This window comes from Rhamphochromis sp. 'chilingali' (assembly GCF_963969265.1).
Source record: "Rhamphochromis sp. 'chilingali' genome assembly, chromosome: 12".
Taxonomy (NCBI): domain Eukaryota; kingdom Metazoa; phylum Chordata; class Actinopteri; order Cichliformes; family Cichlidae; genus Rhamphochromis; species Rhamphochromis sp. 'chilingali'.
The window spans coordinates 31,059,833-31,078,020 of record NC_137939.1 but is presented as its reverse complement, the minus strand read 5'-3'; the positions used below and the strand labels follow the sequence as shown (position 1 = coordinate 31,078,020).

The following is an 18,188-nucleotide window of genomic DNA, read 5'->3' as shown; positions in this document are numbered from 1 at the left end:
TGTTTTTAAAGCACACCTGAGGCTCGTATCCTGTTTTAATAAGGTTTTTATTGCGTATATATGGGTTAAGGTTCATTGTGTGTTCTATGTAATGTAGCACTTCACAACACAGCAGGATTGGAAGAACAACCATCATTTCACCAAACCAATGATTTGCTTAGAAGCAGTGACATACTGAACATCAATTAATTCTTATTTTTTTAATATAAATTGTCCTTGTCAGATTTGATTATTCACTATTAAAAATGCAGCACTGTGAATTTTTTAATCTAAATGGCTTCAGCTTCTACGTATGCCATACCCAATTTCATTTTATGTGCACGCTTTACTCCACAGACATCACTTCACAAGACAAGAACTTGTACATTTTCCCAGTATTATTAATGTGTTTGCCGTACAAATTAAACATTACTAATCTGTCTACAAACCAGCACGGCTGCAGATTACAAACCTCCCCTGAATGCTACTCCATGTCAGACACATGCAACCTTAACATTAAACTAAAAAACAGACGAAAAGAAAGTCTCCTCTGATACACCTACTCTATGCAGAAATGCATCATTCAGTATACCAAACATACAAATATAGTCAAGTTAATGGCCAGTACTCAAACAATAAAAACACACAGACACATCATTATACAGTACAGTACGCTGCTTAGTCTCCATTAGCTTTTGTAATATAGTACAGATAAAACACACACATACATACAGTACATTCATAAATAAAACATAAAACACAGCAAGGTAACTTATCACAATGCGCAGACTTTTAAATTAAAAGAAAATGGTATAATTAAGTGAGGCATTTGTTTATATGTAAATGTGTCATTTAACCCATTATTTGATGAATGTGATGATTATTAATATAGCAGCATAACAGTAGAGTTCCACACAGCTTTCGTAAAATCAAAGTATTAGGTTGATATGTGACAAATAAATTACAGTCTGTAAGTAAATTTAGCTTTATCTTCTGCTTGTGTGCTCACAGCACGCTAACCTGTGACATATGACGCAAAGAAACCTCAAAGGTAGAGAATATTAAAGTAAAACTTGACGACGATTAAAATAGTAACACACTCTGGGCGGCAAAAAACAGTTGAGTTGAAGAAGAAGAAAAGTAATAAAAAGAGTCCGATCACAGTCGCCTGTGATGAGCTTGTGCTCGTCTCTAGTCGCGGTCTAAGTTTGGTCTTCATCAGTGTTCACAGGTAGGGATATTGGTTGAGTTTTCGCTGGTAAGCGGCACCGGAGCGTTGGAAAGGCTGTGCTGCCAGCTGTTGCTGCTGCTGCTGCTGCTGTTGATGGTTGTTGCCGTACTGTCCTGGAGCAGACCCCCCGAGGGCTAAGCTGCTGTTCTTCTGAAGCAGAGCCAAAGAGGAGTAAGCCCCGCTTGCCCTGCCATGGCGGGATGTACCGCCCTGCATCTGGTCTACAGCCTGAGACACTGAGGCCAAGGCGGCAGACGCCGGGTAGGCATACAGATTTGGCGTTGAGCCAAAGAGGGTGCTTTCGTGGAGCCGGTAGGACGAGTGGGAGGAGACGGGAGGGGGATATGTGGGCTGCCTCCTCAGGGAGCTACTGCTTGCTGTTTGCTCGTGAGAAGATGGCATCACAGACTGCTGCAGCTGAAATGAAAGACAAGAATGGCTTGTGAAGTGCAGAGTCAGTCTACAATACCTTTGGCCAGAGAATGCTAAGTAACGCCGTGCACAGAACATCATGCTGTTGAAAGCCGTTACCTGACTCAGATTCAGAGGCTGAGATCTGCTGGACGCAGCCCGCTGATTGCGCTCGGTTGTGGAATCTCCTGACCGACCAGACGCTTGTGTGGATGCCTTTTTGGACTTTACTGAGCCGCTTGTAGCTTGATCTAAAAAAAAAAAAAAAAAAAAAGACAGCCAAGTGTTAGCACTCAGAAGATCAGAAAAATCAATAAAACAATTTTTTTCTTATTAAACTGCTGTTGAATAATCCAGTTTTGCATCTGCAGTAGCTCAATCATTTATGTGCTGCCTTTTAATAGGATGGTTCATGTACACATAGGCATGTCAACTCTAAATGTTTTTCAATCCCAAAACCAAAGAAGAATGTTGCACACAGTTTTCAAATTAAATGAGCCCCTCTGTTTGAACCGGTTTTGGACCTGAAGCTGCTGGAGCCTTGTGGGTTGTGCTTTCTCCAGGCTGGCTTTTAACTGAGGGCATGATGACTGCTAGAGACTTTGTAGGCTGAGAGGAGGTTTTGGGGCTCAGGGGGCTGCTGGTAGAGGAGTCTGAGTCATGGGAGTCGTGCACAGTCACACAGCTGATCACATTGGTTCTCTGACTTGTTCCAGAGCTGCGGGAGAAAAGAAGAAGAGTAAAAGGTTTTAAAAATAACATTTTTATTAGACACTACTAAAAGTTGGGGAAAAGAAAGCAGTGCAACATAAGGTGACCAGATTGAAAACGAGGCTCACCAGGCAGCAGGAAACTTTGTATCATCCTCATTTTCAGAGTCGCTGTGAATGGTGATGATGCTGACGGCAGGGCTTGGTGTGTCAGAGATAACAATGGGCTGAGACTGGTCACCGGCAAAGGAAGTGCTGTTGACCACATTGGTGGCTGATTGTACTGAGGACACCGGCCTGGAGGAGAGAATAAGCAGCACACTGACTGTCTTAAATCAAATATAAACATATGCGAACAATAAGGTGAGAAATGAAAAGATCGACAGGATACCTGGGTCTGCTCTCAGCGTGTCGAGCCTTTGATCTCTTGCCCTGTTGGGATCTCGAGTGAGCGGCCCCTGAGCTGTGGTTTTGAGTCCCAGTATGACGGCCAGCACCAGAGTCGTGCTGGTTAACGCTATCGTATTGGCTGCCATGGCGACCCCTACAAAGCAGAGATATCGCTTTAGTACAAGTAAGCAGTTACACTTGTGAGAGATGCTGTTCCATTTTAACTCAAAAATGAGCACCATCAGAATAAACTACCTCCAGCCTGAAGTCTGCTGACTGTCGGAGATGTGGGCTCCCATGGGTGGCTCTGGCACCACAGCCTGCCCCGGGTTGTGAATGGACATGCCAGGCATCTGTTGCCATGTGGAGGGGATTAGAATCTGCTGTGTTCCCGCTGGCCAGCCCTGCTGTGTGAGCACATGTACACAAGCATGCTGAAAAACTGTAAGAAACAGGTGTTAAGTGCAAAACAGAAATCTGAGAGAAGACTCAGTGAGCACATGCCTCTATCACTATGCCAGCTGAATAAAAGGCAGCATGGGTTCAGCTTACATATTGTTTTCAGATTTATTGCTGTGTGTAGAGAGAGATGTATTTTTAACTGCTAAAAAGGAAAGAGAAGTGATTTAACAGCTTAAAAAGAAAACATTTCACATGGATTATGATGCCAAGCATTTATGCCACATGAATCTGGGCCAAGCAAACGCTTTCTTTGTAACAACAATAATCACCAAAGCTTAGACACAGACGTGCACTGCTGTCTTCCACCAGGTGGCACCAAAGGTTTGCTGTATAAGTATGCTAGTAGGCTAATAGGTTAGTAATAAAGAGTCACAATTGTGTTTCCCACAATTATGTAGGAAAGAAGAAAAAACGGAAAAGAACTTGTCCCCTTGGACTGAAAATGTATGTCATCAAAGATTTCTTAAGCAAGACAGGAGGACCTGACTGGACACAGGCTTAAGCCAAAGGACCACTTGAGCCCCTTTTCCATTAGTACCTCCTCGGATCGACTTGCCACGGTGAACCATGCTTTTCAGGGTTTTCCATTTAGTCATAGTACCTGGTACCAGGTTCTAAAATAGTACCTGTTCAGCCGCGGTTCCAAGCAATCTGAGCATATACTAAAAGGTGACGTTGTCAGACTGCATGCCACCAATTGGTTGGTCAGTGACGTCACTCAATCATGAGAGCATCTCATTTACGAAAATCTAAACTGCCATTTTTGAAACCTGGCAATGCTACAAAAACAACACCGTGGTCCCACAGACCGAGCAGCTGGAATATCATTGCTTCAAAGTCCACCTTTGTTGTAGGGTTTTGTGTTGCATACTAATTACGCCAAGGATGCTCGGATACATTGCTATAACAACAACCACGCACATTAGCTGGTACTTGATTGTAATGGAAAACCAGTCGATCCGAGTCGAGTCTTGGCATGCCAATCCAAGTGGGTAATGGAAAAGGGGCTTTAAAGATTGATAACATTAAATGATCTGTAATGCAGCATTTTCTGTAAGAAAACTGTAGGCATTTCATTTAAACGTTTTAAGTACAGCTGTCAAATTTAGCAATATTTCCTTCTTAAATCATAAAAAAGTAGTTGTAAATGTAAATGTAACATGAGTAACACATACTAGTAATTTAAGCATTTATAGGATCCTACCTGTGCCAGCATGCTGGGCTGGATGTGAAGAGACTGGGAGGACTGGTTCTGAGGGACTAAGGGTACTGAGTTTTCCATTCTCACTGGGTAAGCAGATGGCTTGTTAGAGGTTTGAAGACCTGCACGAATGTCAGATATGAAGAACTGGTCACAAAATATAGGTGGAAAAAGAGAGAAAACATAACTTTTTGTTTAAACTGTCCCATCATTTTTACCCTGGATGGTTGGTGGGCAAACAATAAGTGTCTGCTGGAAGGGCTCGGTCTGGGTGCAGAGCTGGGTGGGTCTGGTTTGCAGAGGAACTCCCTGCTGGGTCAGACCAGGGATGTTGATGGTGGCCTGCTGGTAGAGGCCAGGCTGATAGTTCAGCAGTGGGACATTACTACTGAGAGACAGGGACTGGCCTCCTGTAGAGGTCATCTGGAAGACACGACAAAGGAAATTTTTAAATTAATGCCTAAAAAGATGAATTGAGATTTTTACATTTTTGTATGAGAGTTGCATTTACAAGCATACAATGTCAAAGTCTTCAAGTGCCTAAAGCCAGGCTATGAATCAGAAATGGAAAAGTTTCTTTGGTGCATTCCTACATCTAGTACTTGTAAATAAGTTGTTTTTAAATGTCTCGCCATTTGAAATGAAAGCGTCTGTACATAGAAGTGTACAAGCTAATAAATTAGCATTGTTCTACAAAATAACCAATTACATCTTCAACAGAAATTATGAATATAATCTTAAGATCAAACTGTTCCCGAGGCAGTTTAGAGAGGATCTTCTCACTTGATTGTGCTGATTAAGTTGGCTACTGAATGTGACAGTGAGGTTTGTTGCTGCACTCGGGGTGTTGTTGCTTGCAAACATATTTTTTCCGTTCTCAAAGGCGCTGCATCGGCGTTTACATATATCCATATTTTGGAAGCAGGACTTCACGCTGTGGAATAAAAACAAATACATATAAATATATACATTTAAATCAGACAGAAGCTAAACAACAGTCATCACAATCTGTAGCTTCATTTCTTTATCCACGCAGGTCTTACTGTGAGCTGTGCGGGAAGTGCAGCAGGTGGGTCATGGTAACAAATGGGTGGTTCAGCGTCTTCATAGGTGTGATCCTTTTGTCAGCGTCGAGTGTCAGCATCTTCTTCAGCAGGTCTATAAACTCCCGTCTGTCAGCCTTCTCTGCCAGGATGTCTGTGCCCTCCAGGTTTGTCATGTTCACCTGCAGGAAGTCACGGCCCATGTGACATGTTCACAGCACAAAAAAGTACCTCCTTTCAACTTTTACTAATTACTTTTCCCTGGCCTACATGGAAAACATGAGCCTGGTTCTTTACACCATGCTCCTTTAATATGCATAGCAGAACCTCTAGTAAGAAATACCAGATTATTCCCAAGGTTGTTATTTAAGTAAAAGGGAAAAGGGGAAAATATAATGCTTGTCACATTGTTGCTCATCCTGTGCATCATTTTGTTTTCCTGATTAAATGATTCAGTGTAGCTCCTGCCTTTCCAAAGCTTTTTGATGACCGAAGACAAATTAATTGATCATATTAGAGGTATCAACACAACAACAGCTATAACAGCAGGTTATGACGTGAAATGGTGTTAATGTTTGTTGGATTGTGTACTGCTATGAACTGTGTGACAGCACTGTTTCCTTTATTCATAGAGAAAGGTCCAGTGTATCCTCTGCTAAACAAGGTAATCCAAAGAAGCATTAAAGCAAGCAAAACTCAATCAGGAGAAGAAAAAGTACACGTCACAGCGGCAACTTGAACTCCTGACCACTCGCTCTGAGATCTATTTCTTATCCTATTACACATTAACACACTTAGATCACAGTTACCAAATTAGCTAAAGTCAAATGTCGGTCTATTTAACAAAAATACAACAAAAAACAGACATATGCATTTCATTTCTTTGTTGCAATGATGCAATTGCTGCAGTTTTTTGCTTTGTTGATATGGTCTGACTGGGGCTTTACCTGGAAACACTGTTGTTGTCTAAAATCTAGGGTATAGTTTTTGCCATCATGCCATTTTGGCTGCTGTTTGGGCCATGTTTGTGAGGGTCCTACTTTGCCCCAAAGAGGGAGCAACACTTAAAATATCTGCTTACAGCAGCTGTCTCTTAGACAGGATAACTCCTCACCTGCATCATGTCATCCAGACAGTTGAAGATGTATTTTCTTGCCTCCTTCGACTTGATGCCCATCTCTGCCTCGTGCTCTGCAGGTGTCTGCAGAAAAAGGAACCACAGCAACACTTCAGTACATGAAGTGTTTTTTCTCGTTTGGGGACTCATATCTGTGTCACCTACTTTGAGCCTCCACAGCGGGTAGCTCGAGTCAGGGCCTCGGTTGAAAAAGCGGCTGGTCTTGGTTCCTGCACTAAGGAGGTACTCTGCTGGAAGACCCTGGGTCTGAGAAATGTAGCGAATCTGAGAGAAAACAATGAAAAATAAGTATAAAATAGTGGTTAAATGATGGTTAAAATTAAAGGCACTGCCTCTTTGGTTGACAGCTGTCCCAAGACAGGCAGCTGTGTCTGATTTTTATGTAAATGTCAGTGTGTATAAGGGTGCTGCAGATGACCTGGTCATACTCTGAGGCACCGGGATAAAGGGGCCATCCTAAGAACAGCTCAGCAATGACACATCCCAAAGACCACATATCGATGGCTTCACAGAAAGGAAGGCCCAGGATAATCTCTGGAGCTCTGTAGGCCCATCAAAGCCAATAAATGTGAAGATCACAGCAAGTAATTCACAAGATATTTCATAGCTCTAGGCAAAAATGCTCACCTGTAATATCGAGACTGCAGGTAAGTTGAGCATACAGCTTTGGAAACATGGCTCGCCGAGCCGAAATCAATGACCTTCACCCTGTATGGCTGCCTCAGAGGGTCTACCAGCATGATGTTTTCAGGCTTCAGGTCAGCATGGATCAGCCCCAGGCTCTTCAGCTTCATTAGCGCGGTGGCGACCTGCTGCAGGATTGGCCGGATGCACTTGAGCATCAGAGGGCTGAACTTGCTGTGCTTCAGAAAGTCGTAAAGGTTCTGCTCCAGCATCTCAAACACAAGGCACGTGTGATTCTTGTGCTGGAAACACTCGTACGAGCGGACAAAGTTGAACTCATCGGCATTTTCCGTGCTCAGCCTGCTGAGGATACTCACCTGCAAGTAGGAGGAAGATGATATTATGTGGTAATAAACAGAAAAATGAATGCGAAAGTAACATCTTCCTTAACAGGCCAAAACATGAAGGTTCACAGAATTTATCTTCGGTACCACCAGTACTCAAAATCACATATCAGCCCTATGGCAGAAACAACACAGAGGATCAGAGAAGTCAGTAGGATTCATCCTCCAATTAAAACATATAAAACAAAACCTGTACAAAATTCTGCGGCAATCAAATAGATTGGCCACTGACTGAAATATCTAAAGTTCAGGTTATTGTATCTGTATTCCCGTAGCTGGATGTTGGCTGATCTCAACCATAACTGCCAACCATGCAGCCAGACCACTAACACTGCTTACAATATAAAGCAAATAAAAGAAACCTGCTTTTGGCTGCTCCCATTTGCACAAGGGATCACCACAGCAGGTAGCCATGCTCATTTGATTTGGCAGATTTTCATGCCGGATGCTCTTCATATTGTGTTATATTGTGAGCACAAGCGTCTCTATGGAGGTCCACGTGCCTGACAACTGCACAGGAAATATGACAGCTGTCCATGTCTACAATCTAGTATAATCCCTGCCATGTATCAGTGCTTCAATTCGCTGTAGTCTAGTCCTGAGGTAACTATTGATGTCTTATTAAAAACAAGGTGGAGGCTGACATGGTCAAACAAGCTGAAAACAGGCCAAAAGCACAAGTAGGATTGCATTTATGATGTCATATACATGCACCGCCATTCCCAATTTTCATATTATATGAAATTATATGCTAATAAAGGCTCCTTTCATCAATTTTAACAATATGTACTCACCTCAATTTGCCCTTGCCGAGCATAAGAGGGATGGTTCTTCAAGATTTTAATGGCCACTATCTCATTTGTGCCCCGCTTCCAGCATTTAGCCACCTGACCGAAGGTGCCGCGTCCCAGAAACTCGAGCACCTCGTAACTGTTGGACATGGAGCACAGGATCTCGTGCTGCACCAGCTGATAGTCGCCCTCGCTGTGGGAGTTGCTGCTCTTGGTGGTGGAGGTGGAGTGTGCTATGGACTGAGCAGTGGTGGTTCCCCCGCCACCGCCACCATTGCGGTTTGAGACCACGGGGGCGGAGAGCTCCTCCAGTATCTGCACGCTGTCGCTGCTGTCCACCTCCTCACTCTTCCTCTTCAGGCTGTACTGCTTGTGATAGAGGTCGGACGGCTGGGAGGAGGACTCTGCATCCTTGATTCGCCGGCTGGAGGAGGAAGATGAAGAGGAGGATGAAGGAGGCCCGCAAAGGCTGCCCGTGCTGTCTGCCGCCCGCACCACCGTCTGCTCCCTTGAGCCGGCCGTTGGCGGGTGGACCTGGTTGGAAGTGTACACTTGGTTAAAGTTGGAGCCAGAGGTTGAGGGTGCAGCTCCCTGGGTAGAGCTCTGCTGGTAGTAACCATTGTCTCCCAGCTGGCTTGATGCATCCCAGGAGGGGTTCTCCACTTTAAGTCTCTTTGAGCGAGAGTAGGCACTGGAGGACACAGAGGGGGAGGAGAACACCTGGAGCTGCGACGCCATGTCTGTGGAGGAGCAGGAAGTGGGTTAGTTTTGTTTTAGAGCCTCTATTTATATTTGTGTGTGTGTTCTTGTATGTTACTCATTTATTTATGTTTAATTATGTGTAAACAGACAGAAGCAGTTAACTGTTTTATCCTCAAGTTTGGAGCTGCAATAATCAATCAATTAAAGAATTATCTGATTAGTGCCAAACATCAAAGGTGATCAGTGGTACTATTTACGCTTGACTTTTGACCTACTTTACATCCCATTTCCTTTATATTTTCCTCTTCTGGAGTACTTGGCAGCAAAAATCATCCTGCAGGAGTAGACTTCACCTAAGCAGGAAAATGATTCTCATATAGTCTACCTAAAATCAGGTCTTTTAAACCCCGTGACTCTTTTTTTCCCCCCCCAATTTGTTTTCTATTAATTTCAACAAGTCATTGGGATGTTATTTATGATTAAAGTGGACGTATTAAACTAATTTCCGGCTCTGTATTTTTATTCTTGGATTGTAGCAGGGTAGCTATCCCTAATTCCTTAAGTCTGAAACAAGCCGATTTGATTCCCGTAAAGCAAATTTCTTCTGATTAGTGACCCCTCCCATAAAAGCAGGTGGGTGGAGCTTCCGGGCACACAACTAGAACTGTACTCTACAGATGAGCACACGTCACACAGAGCCAAGAGCAGGAAAAAAAACTGTCATGGTGAGCGTTTACAGCAGAGTGGAGATTTTGACTCACAGGAATTACTGGTACTTTTTTGAAATTCAAATAATCTGTAGGCCGATTAGGCATGAGTTTCATCAGTTAAAGTTAATTGTGAGTGACATGTTGTTGGTAACTGTTAGATATTGGGGGTGGACATTTAAATCTCCAGAACTGAAACCCGTATTTGATTGGTTTAATGAAATAAAAGGACAAAAATGATCACATTTTCACAAGAGACCTGGACTGAGCTATATACTGTTTATTATTCAGATTTGTGATATTGCATTTATTAGCACAGAAAAGTGTGATTCCAGTGTTTTGACCCAATAGAAACTATCAAGCTGGGGCTACATCTAAAACCACTTGACTTAGACATCATTAACATGTGTTTCCGCTAACTGGCAGTAACTAACCCCAGCAGCATTTTCCCAAACCTGACTGACAGTACCTGTATTTGCTGACTCTGCACACCGTTGCCTGTGTGATATTAAGGCCTCGTCATCTTCTCACCGAGCAGCTCCGTGTGGTGCAGCAGCGGGTCGGCGGAGCTGCTCGCTGCCTGCTCGGAGCTGGAAGGATGAGAGCTAACCGAGCTAACAGCCAGCTAGCTTTTTCACGAATATCTGAGTCATACCTGACTCCGATCCGCTGTCTCACATCGCGCGACAAACCCGCATTACGCTTGTCGTTTCTCTCGAAATGTCAGATAACATCCCGATGAGCACCGTCTCCGGGACACAGCTCCATCATCACAGTCTGCTCGCTCCACTTCCTGTCCTGCCGACGTAACCGGCGGCGAGATGTGACGGACGTCAACGGCCACGTGCGTCTCCTGCAGTCAAAGATCGTGTATCTCCCAAGTGTATCTCTCTTCCTTATTTTCCTATCTTTATTAGACCGATCCGGTTCTCTTTTAATTAACCCTGTGACTATATATGTATAACTACATTCGTGACATTTTCCCTGTAGTTTCTCTCTGAGTAGCACTGGTTGAACTGTCTGTCCTGGGACAACATGTCTATGTGGTGGAGGAGTCCAAGTACTTGACTGAAGACTAGTACAGAGTCTGTATACAAGAAGGGGATGAGCAGGCTCTGTTTACTAAGGAAGCCGAGATGCTTAATGTGTGCTGCAAAATGATTGAGAGTTTCTATCAGTCAGCTGTGGGGAGCAGAGTGTAGTTTTCTGTAGTTAGTCTGGCTCTGTGATTGGCAGCAAATTGTGCATTTTTGAAGCTGTGATAGAAAGGTGGACACTGAACAAACTGTTGTCCATAGTCTGTAGTCCTGACCACCCTCTGTGCCACTTGTACCTTCTTCAGTACTGGTGGAGCCTCAAGGACCTTCTATAAGGTGGTAGCACTAGGTTGTTAATGTTGTTATTAACAGTTATTTATATTGTATTATTATTATTATTATTATTATTATTATTATTATTATTATTATTATTATGACATGGAAACTAGTGAAAAATCATCAGATTAAGTGACTAATATACAGTATAAGTTTATAATTCTGTATGGAGGACCTGAGAAGCAACGTTCATGGCTGAAAAATTAGTCCTCCCGTGGTCGGCTGAGGCTGGCTCCAAAAGGAGTTAAATCCCCAAGTTCACAACATTAAGAAAACCGTCAGTATACACTGGATCATGAAAAAGATTATTATTATTGTTATCATTATTATATTGATGTGATTTACATTTAAATGTAAGGGTGTGGCTGCTTTCATTGACAGCTTCAGCCAACAGCTGCCAGAGAGGCCTCACCTCAGCTGAAGTCACTTAACTTGACCCCTTGACTGTCCACATTTCTTTTGGTGAGTGAAATTGTAGAAGTTTATATCTGTCAGATGCACTCAATACAGTTTGAAAATGCAGACGGCTAACTTTGCACTGCACTTTTTTTGTCTAAATATGGTCACTTCTGGTTCTAAAAGGAACAAACCCCACCTCCAAATGCAATGTCCAAAATCTGATAGGTGATGCCACAGTGGCTACGCCCATCTTTTTTTAAACAGTTGATGGACAGTTACCATGGAAATAAAGCATTAAATTATGATTTTATTATTTTATCTTCTTAGACAGCATTTTTAAAACATTCCATTCGTTATTTATATATTTAAAAATGTACTTTTTTAACCCATGGAAATTTAATATTGTTTTTGTACACCTTTTAAAATTAAACAATTTAGAGATAGATTATCTTTCACCCATCTATCCATTAATTTCATTACTTACAAATATATTAAACAGAAAAATAATGTGTAATCAATTCATTTATAGAAACTGAATTACTGAATTTTATAGAAACTGAATTACTGAATTTTATAGATAGATATACATCTTTATATAGAGAGAAAGATGGAGTTGGATGTGTGTGTGTGTGTGTGTGTGTGTGTGTGTGTGTGTGTGTGTGTGTGTGTGTGTGAGTGAGAGAGAGAGAGAGAGAGAGAGAGAGAGAGAGAGAGAGAGAGAGAGAGAGAGAGAGAGAGAGAGAGAGAGAGAGAGAGAGATCGATCGATCACATTTTAACCACTGGTACCTTATTATTTATTTATATTTTTTAAATTTAGAATTTTGTTCTCCTAATTAAAACTTGTGATAATGCTATTCTAGCTAAATATTCCATGGAAAGGTGGCTGTAAACACCATATTGACAAATAAACACAAATAAAGACTTATTGGGAAATTAGAAATTATTAGCAGACATATTGAATTTATAAACTGTATAGCTACAGTCAACTGAAATTGGGCTTCACTGTATTTTTATTATTCCCTAATTAAAAAGATCAATTTGTCACACATTTCAACACAAGGAGGCGCTGTTGTCTCAGCGACAAGGAAAAACGGAGTGAGTCGAACAGACGATGTTTATTTCCATCCATCTCTCATCTTGCCTTTTCAGATATATTAGCATTTTTATTTTTGTCTCTACAGCTTGTTTACAGCATCAGAAGCACTGCGTTTTATAGTGGTACACCACAGCAGACAAAAATACATCACCAAGACTACACCAGCATAGTCGATGCAAAAACAAAGGATAAAGAGAACATGTTTCAGATCAAAACTGCTTATCAAGATGATAATAACTAATGATATTAAATTTCTTATCCTTGAAATATAATAGGAGTACATGCATGCAGTACATATACAATCAAACATACTGGAAAGTATTGATGTAATGAATCAGCAAAGAAATGATGGTTCATACAAAACAAGTGCTCAACTAACAATGTATTTATACACATATATATCTGAGAGGAAAAGACCAGCAGATCCTCATAGAACAAAACCCTATCAAAATAAAAGTTGTAACTGAACTAAAATGCATTAATTTCTTCACTTTAATGAACTTTAAATGTGACGTTTATTTATTTATGCATTTTTTGTATAAAAATGCATAAATAGCTTCTGTACACAGAGAAAGCTACAAAAAATGCATAAACTGACTGTATAGTATACTGTGATGGCTGAATTTATTCAGCAGCATCAGGCTCCTCTTCTCATTGAAATCCAGCTGTGGTGAATGTTTGGAAGGCTGCATTTTTCAAGTATTTTCTCCCTCTCTCGACTCTTGAAGGACTACCTGAAGGAGTGTCGGAAGTGCAAACTCCTTCTTTTCAGCTTTTCTGGGTTGTGGGAAGCCATGTGCGAAAATTCTCGGAAGATGTCAAGGTACGTGGCGTCTCCTGATGAACAAAAAGAGAAAACACAACAGGAAATGACGATGAAAACCACAGCCCGAGACCCAAAGCTCTTTGAAGAGTCAAAACATCTTTCTAAATGAAAGTTAGGAAGGAAACAACAGAGGAGCCTTCTGAATGAAGGGCCGAGGCACCATGAAGCTTCCCCTCTTTCAACTTTCCAAATACTGAGCCTCTACTTTTCCTGTTGTCATGGTGACCGCTGAGCCCACCACCGCTACTACCACAACAAAAGCAACTCAAGTCTTTTGTGTCCGTGAGAGCTGCCAGGCTCAGAAAATTAAAAAGGGGATGAAAATTCCTGGTTTTCCCAGCTTGTTTCTGAGTCAGAGAGTTCAAGGCTCCTGGTATTTATGGAGGTTTCCTTTCCTCTATAGACATTCCTTATTGAGCTGGTTTTCCTATCTGTGTTTGGCCTTTGCTCTCAGAATATTTTACAAATGTTTGTTCCCACAGTCTTAAGAGAATTGAGGCAGTAGAAAGGATTTTGTTGCCTCTTTTTTTTCCCCTCGAATAATGAACAGAAGGATTTTTTAGTAGTACCACTTTATTAGGTACAGCTGTTAAGTTTCTTGTTCATGCAACTATCTATTCAGCCAATCACCTGGCAGCAACTCGGTGCATTTCGGCATCTAAAACCGGTCAAGATGACTTGCTGAACTTCAAACTGAGCATCACAATGAGGAAGAAAGATAATTTAAGACAGCGGTCCCCAACCTTTTTTGCGCTACGGACCGGTTTATGTCCAAAAATATTTCACGGACCGGCCTTTAAGGTGTCGCAAATTAGTACAACAAAATAAAACCAGTACCGGTACCAAAACAAAGAAGTTTTATTCATAACACATGGGAAAAGACCCAGGGAAACAGAGTTAATGATAAAAACAATAAAAACCCTGAAAACCATAAATTTCACACCCAAGCCCCAACTGTCGCGGCCCGGTACCAAACGACTCACGAACCAGTACCAGGACGGGATTTGGGGACCGCTGATTTAAGAGAGTTTGAATGTGGCATGGGTTGGTCTTAGTATTTCTTTGCTGACCTGTTGGGACTTTCCCAAACAGTTAGGCTATTTCTAGAGTTTACAGAGAATGGTCATAAAAAGAGAAAATATCGAGTTATCCATACTATTTGATTATTTTGCCTGCTGAATTAATACGTTTGCTCACTTACAAAGAAATGAACAGTCTCTCACTTTTATGGTCGTCTCATATTACTGAAGAGAAATTGAATATCAACCAAAAATCCCCCCCCCCAAAAAAAAAAAAAACCCACATTACATAGAAATTATAAATTTATTTGTTGGAATGGAAGAAACTGATTCTGTGGACTTAATGTCGCGACTTAATGAGTTGAGATCAGGAGTATCTGTTATTGATCGACTGTCTAATCAAATACTTAAATTACTCAATGATACACAATTCAGTTTATAACTTTTATATAATGTGTTGTTATTTTTATCTATCATACTGTTTAATGCACTAAACAGCCCCCCCCTCCAAACACACACACACACACACACACACACACACACGCCACTTCAAATATTAAATATATTAGTTATTTGCTATTTGCTTCATAGTTATGCTTTGTGGTAAAGTTAGTAAAGCAAGTGAAAGAAGAAATAAAGCACAGAAGAAAGAGAGAAGTTAGTGATTAGTCAGACCTTTTGTTTATTTTTTAGTATCATATTAGAAGACACAAAGAGGAAAACATAGGTAGAAGTTAGTGTTAACACACACAAGTACTGTAAATTCTGAGATGCATGTTTTTGTTTTTGTTTTTTTTTTGTTTTTTACAATATTACAATATTCAAAGAAATTGTACAGAAAACAGTCAAGAGACAGGAAAAAAAAAGTACAGGAAAGTTAGAAATGGCCTGTTAGAAGTTAAAGTGTTAATAGTTTTTGCGTTTATATACACAACAGTCACTGTAAACACACTGAGCTGTACAACACCTAATCCTTCAATGGCTTAATGCTTTGTCGACGACATCATTCATCTTGTAAAAACTGAGACCTTTTGGAGAGTGTTTTGGTGGTGTTGACACCACGTACTGCACAAAAAAGGAAAGGCTGAGAGACGGCATGTTTTCAAAGTGCGGAAATGAGCGAGCTACCCTTCCTGTCAATGTCATATCGTTTAAACAGTTTTACCTGGCAAATAAAAGAATGGGACTGTACAAAAATTATTAGGAAGGTTTGTGGAGTCAGAAAATAGTTGGCGGCAAAATAGTTTCTCCAACTAAATTTACTCAAAGGGGCTAAACCAGTAGCTGTAAGCATTGGGATATTACACTGTCTAAGCTTATCATAAGACTTTTTCTTTAGTGTCAATTACAAAATAACACCATTAGGCAGTAATGATGCTCTTTCCAGTGGATAGCGTTTATATAAACTAATCTGGAAATCACAAACATCTCTACTATAATCATCTTTAGACAGTCCCAGATTGTTAAGATTCTCCATATAAAACTAAAATTGGTAAAAACATTTCTGCTCTCTAAAAGCTCTGCAAGCTTTCTTTGGTTTGAGCTAAACCCCAACAGTCTGAAGGGAGTCTGTCTGTATTTTTATGTAGGCTTTGGATAACACACTGTCGCTAACTGCAAGCTAGCAAGCGGATCAAACAAAAAGTGTTGAGCTGCCAGGTTCACTGTTCTTGTCACCCAGCCAACAGATGATTGCAGGAGAGGGTGTTCAGTCTGTTTGCATTAACTGATTTCTGCCATGGATGTCACCTCATGCACTGTTGTCGTGATTTGGTATTATATAATATGGATATTAACATTTTCCAACAATATTCAATGTTACATATTCACGTATACTGGGTACAGAACTTTAAAAATAAGCAACTGGGCTTCAGTGGACCTGGGCATCAGCCACCCATGCAATATAAACTAACAAACAATATAAGCCTAGGCGTGACACATCTGATTACCATAAACAAACATTTTAACATACAAATACTGTATATACAGTAACATGGTAGTTTAGAGTGACTTATCAAAAACCTTCCAGTGTAGTTTCTCCTAAAGAATAACTCCACCAACGAGTGATTTTTATATCATATTGGGAACATTAATATCGTTCTGTGTGGTTGTGGTGTTAATCCCCCCCCCACCCAAAAAAAAAAAATCTATATCCAGCTTAAAAAAATACCATCTGCCTTGCTGTTAAGCATAATACAAAAAAATACTGATTATCTGTACTGAAATAGTCATTGCACTATGGCTCTGAGAGTCCTGTCATATATTAAAAAAAATTAAAAGTGCATCATTTTGCGTTTAATGAAAAATAAAAGCTTTACTTAATCAATCTTTTAATCACTACGCAGAAATAATTCTCACATCATTTTCTCTCCATTACAGTTATTGCAGCTTCACAGTTTCCCCTCATGAAGTTATTTAAATAAAGAGTTCCTCCACTATTTTATTCTTTTATTAAATAATGGAGGTTAATTTTTGAAAAATTGATTCAGTTAAAAACAAGTAGGAAAGAGAAACTGGCTGAACCCCCCTGCGGCTGTTTGTTTTTTTTTTTTGTTTGTTTTTTTAATTATTACTGGTAAACAAACACATGCTGACTCCTGAAGGGTTTTTCCTCCTTTGGTTTCAATATTTATAAGATTTCTTTCATTTTAGTATATTTATAATTCAACCAATTTCCTATTACAGTGGCTCTTTACGCTATGCTAACTTTCAAAACATAGTTTTTCAGCATTTAAATAAAACTGCTGCCCCTAACAGCTATTTTGCTCCTGAACCATCTTCAGCTTGCTGGCTGACCTTAAAACTTTTATATCCATCAGCTTATTTGCATATGTGAGGCTGTGGATAGCATCCTGTGTACCATTTCACACTGTAGAGGTGCAAGTTTCTGGTTTGCTAATAAGATAAGAAGCTACCATATTAACGTCATAAGACCTGAACTCATCATGGCATGCATTTTTAATTTCTCTCTGCTATTTGGGCTGATTCGACCTGATGAATGTAAAAATAAAGAATTATCTTTTTACCTGATTTTGCTCTACAAGGGTCTGATATCCATATATGAGGACATTTGTTTTAAATTTTGATAGAACAGTGGCAATATAATGTCTTTGTAAGTGCATATCAGGCCCTTGTAGAGCAAAATTTAGTATAGTTAGTAGTTTTTAGTCTAGACAACCCAAAATGTGATGTCCACATATGTGGACATATGGGGACTGCAGGTCCAGGAGGTTAAAGTTATGGAAGTCTATGGAAGACATTGCTGTTGCTGTTGTACGTTCCTCACAACTTTATAGGCTCAAACTATAGTTTCAAGTAATACTGAGTAAAACTTGCATGCAGTTAATGTTGTACATGTTGGTCATTATTCAAACCATAAAACTCTATATATGACTTGTTGTCTTGACCTTGAATTGGGAATAATACCATAATGGTATTAGAAACCAAACGTTTATAACAATTAGATTGTGCATACAACAAGCTTGGGTTTGACAAGCAGATCAGATTTTCAGCTTTAAGTAGATGGCGACCATGTTTTCAATCTGCATGTGTGGAATTATGGGATTTATAGCAGTAAGTGCTGTTTGGAGTTCAAGTCCATAAGATAAAGCACAAGTCTAATGATCTCCATTTGGTAAAGTTTGGTTTCTGTGTACAACTTGTGGGATTTACACACTGAC

The 18,188-nt window shown here is 40.5% G+C and overlaps 2 protein-coding genes across 7 annotated transcripts in view; both read right to left on the bottom strand.

The window, feature by feature from the left end:
• Positions 1 to 34: 34 nt before the first annotated feature.
• Positions 35 to 10,612, bottom strand: hipk1a (homeodomain interacting protein kinase 1a). Of its 2 annotated transcripts, none has more exons than XM_080899731.1 (16): positions 10,263 to 10,612; positions 8,388 to 9,124; positions 7,193 to 7,566; positions 6,984 to 7,107; positions 6,710 to 6,829; positions 6,542 to 6,628; positions 5,428 to 5,609; positions 5,168 to 5,318; positions 4,603 to 4,807; positions 4,388 to 4,506; positions 2,977 to 3,128; positions 2,723 to 2,875; positions 2,461 to 2,628; positions 2,146 to 2,339; positions 1,742 to 1,872; positions 35 to 1,627 (listed from the first exon to the last, which is right to left on the bottom strand). In XM_080899731.1, the coding sequence occupies exons 2-16, from the start codon at positions 9,120 to 9,122 to the stop codon at positions 1,205 to 1,207; spliced, it is 3,318 nt and encodes a 1,105-aa protein (XP_080755857.1). In that variant the 5' UTR covers positions 9,123 to 9,124; positions 10,263 to 10,612; the 3' UTR covers positions 35 to 1,204. The 2 variants fall into 2 exon arrangements, with proteins under 2 accessions (XP_080755857.1, XP_080755858.1); XM_080899732.1 differs by having other exon boundaries at positions 2,977 to 3,125.
• A 2,040-nt stretch (positions 10,613 to 12,652) lies between these two features.
• The window catches only part of LOC308406734 (arf-GAP with coiled-coil, ANK repeat and PH domain-containing protein 3-like), a 69,667-nt gene continuing 64,131 nt past the window's right edge, over positions 12,653 to 18,188 (bottom strand). For 2 of the 5 annotated variants that reach the window (XM_080897923.1, XM_080897925.1), the window contains exon 25: positions 12,656 to 13,500. In XM_080897923.1, coding sequence (XP_080754049.1) covers positions 13,394 to 13,500 — 107 coding nt within the window. In that variant the 3' untranslated portion in view covers positions 12,656 to 13,393. Of the gene's footprint in view, positions 13,501 to 18,188 lie in introns of all 5 variants that reach the window. The other 3 variants (XM_080897922.1, XM_080897924.1, XM_080897926.1) reach the window with 2 other exon arrangements.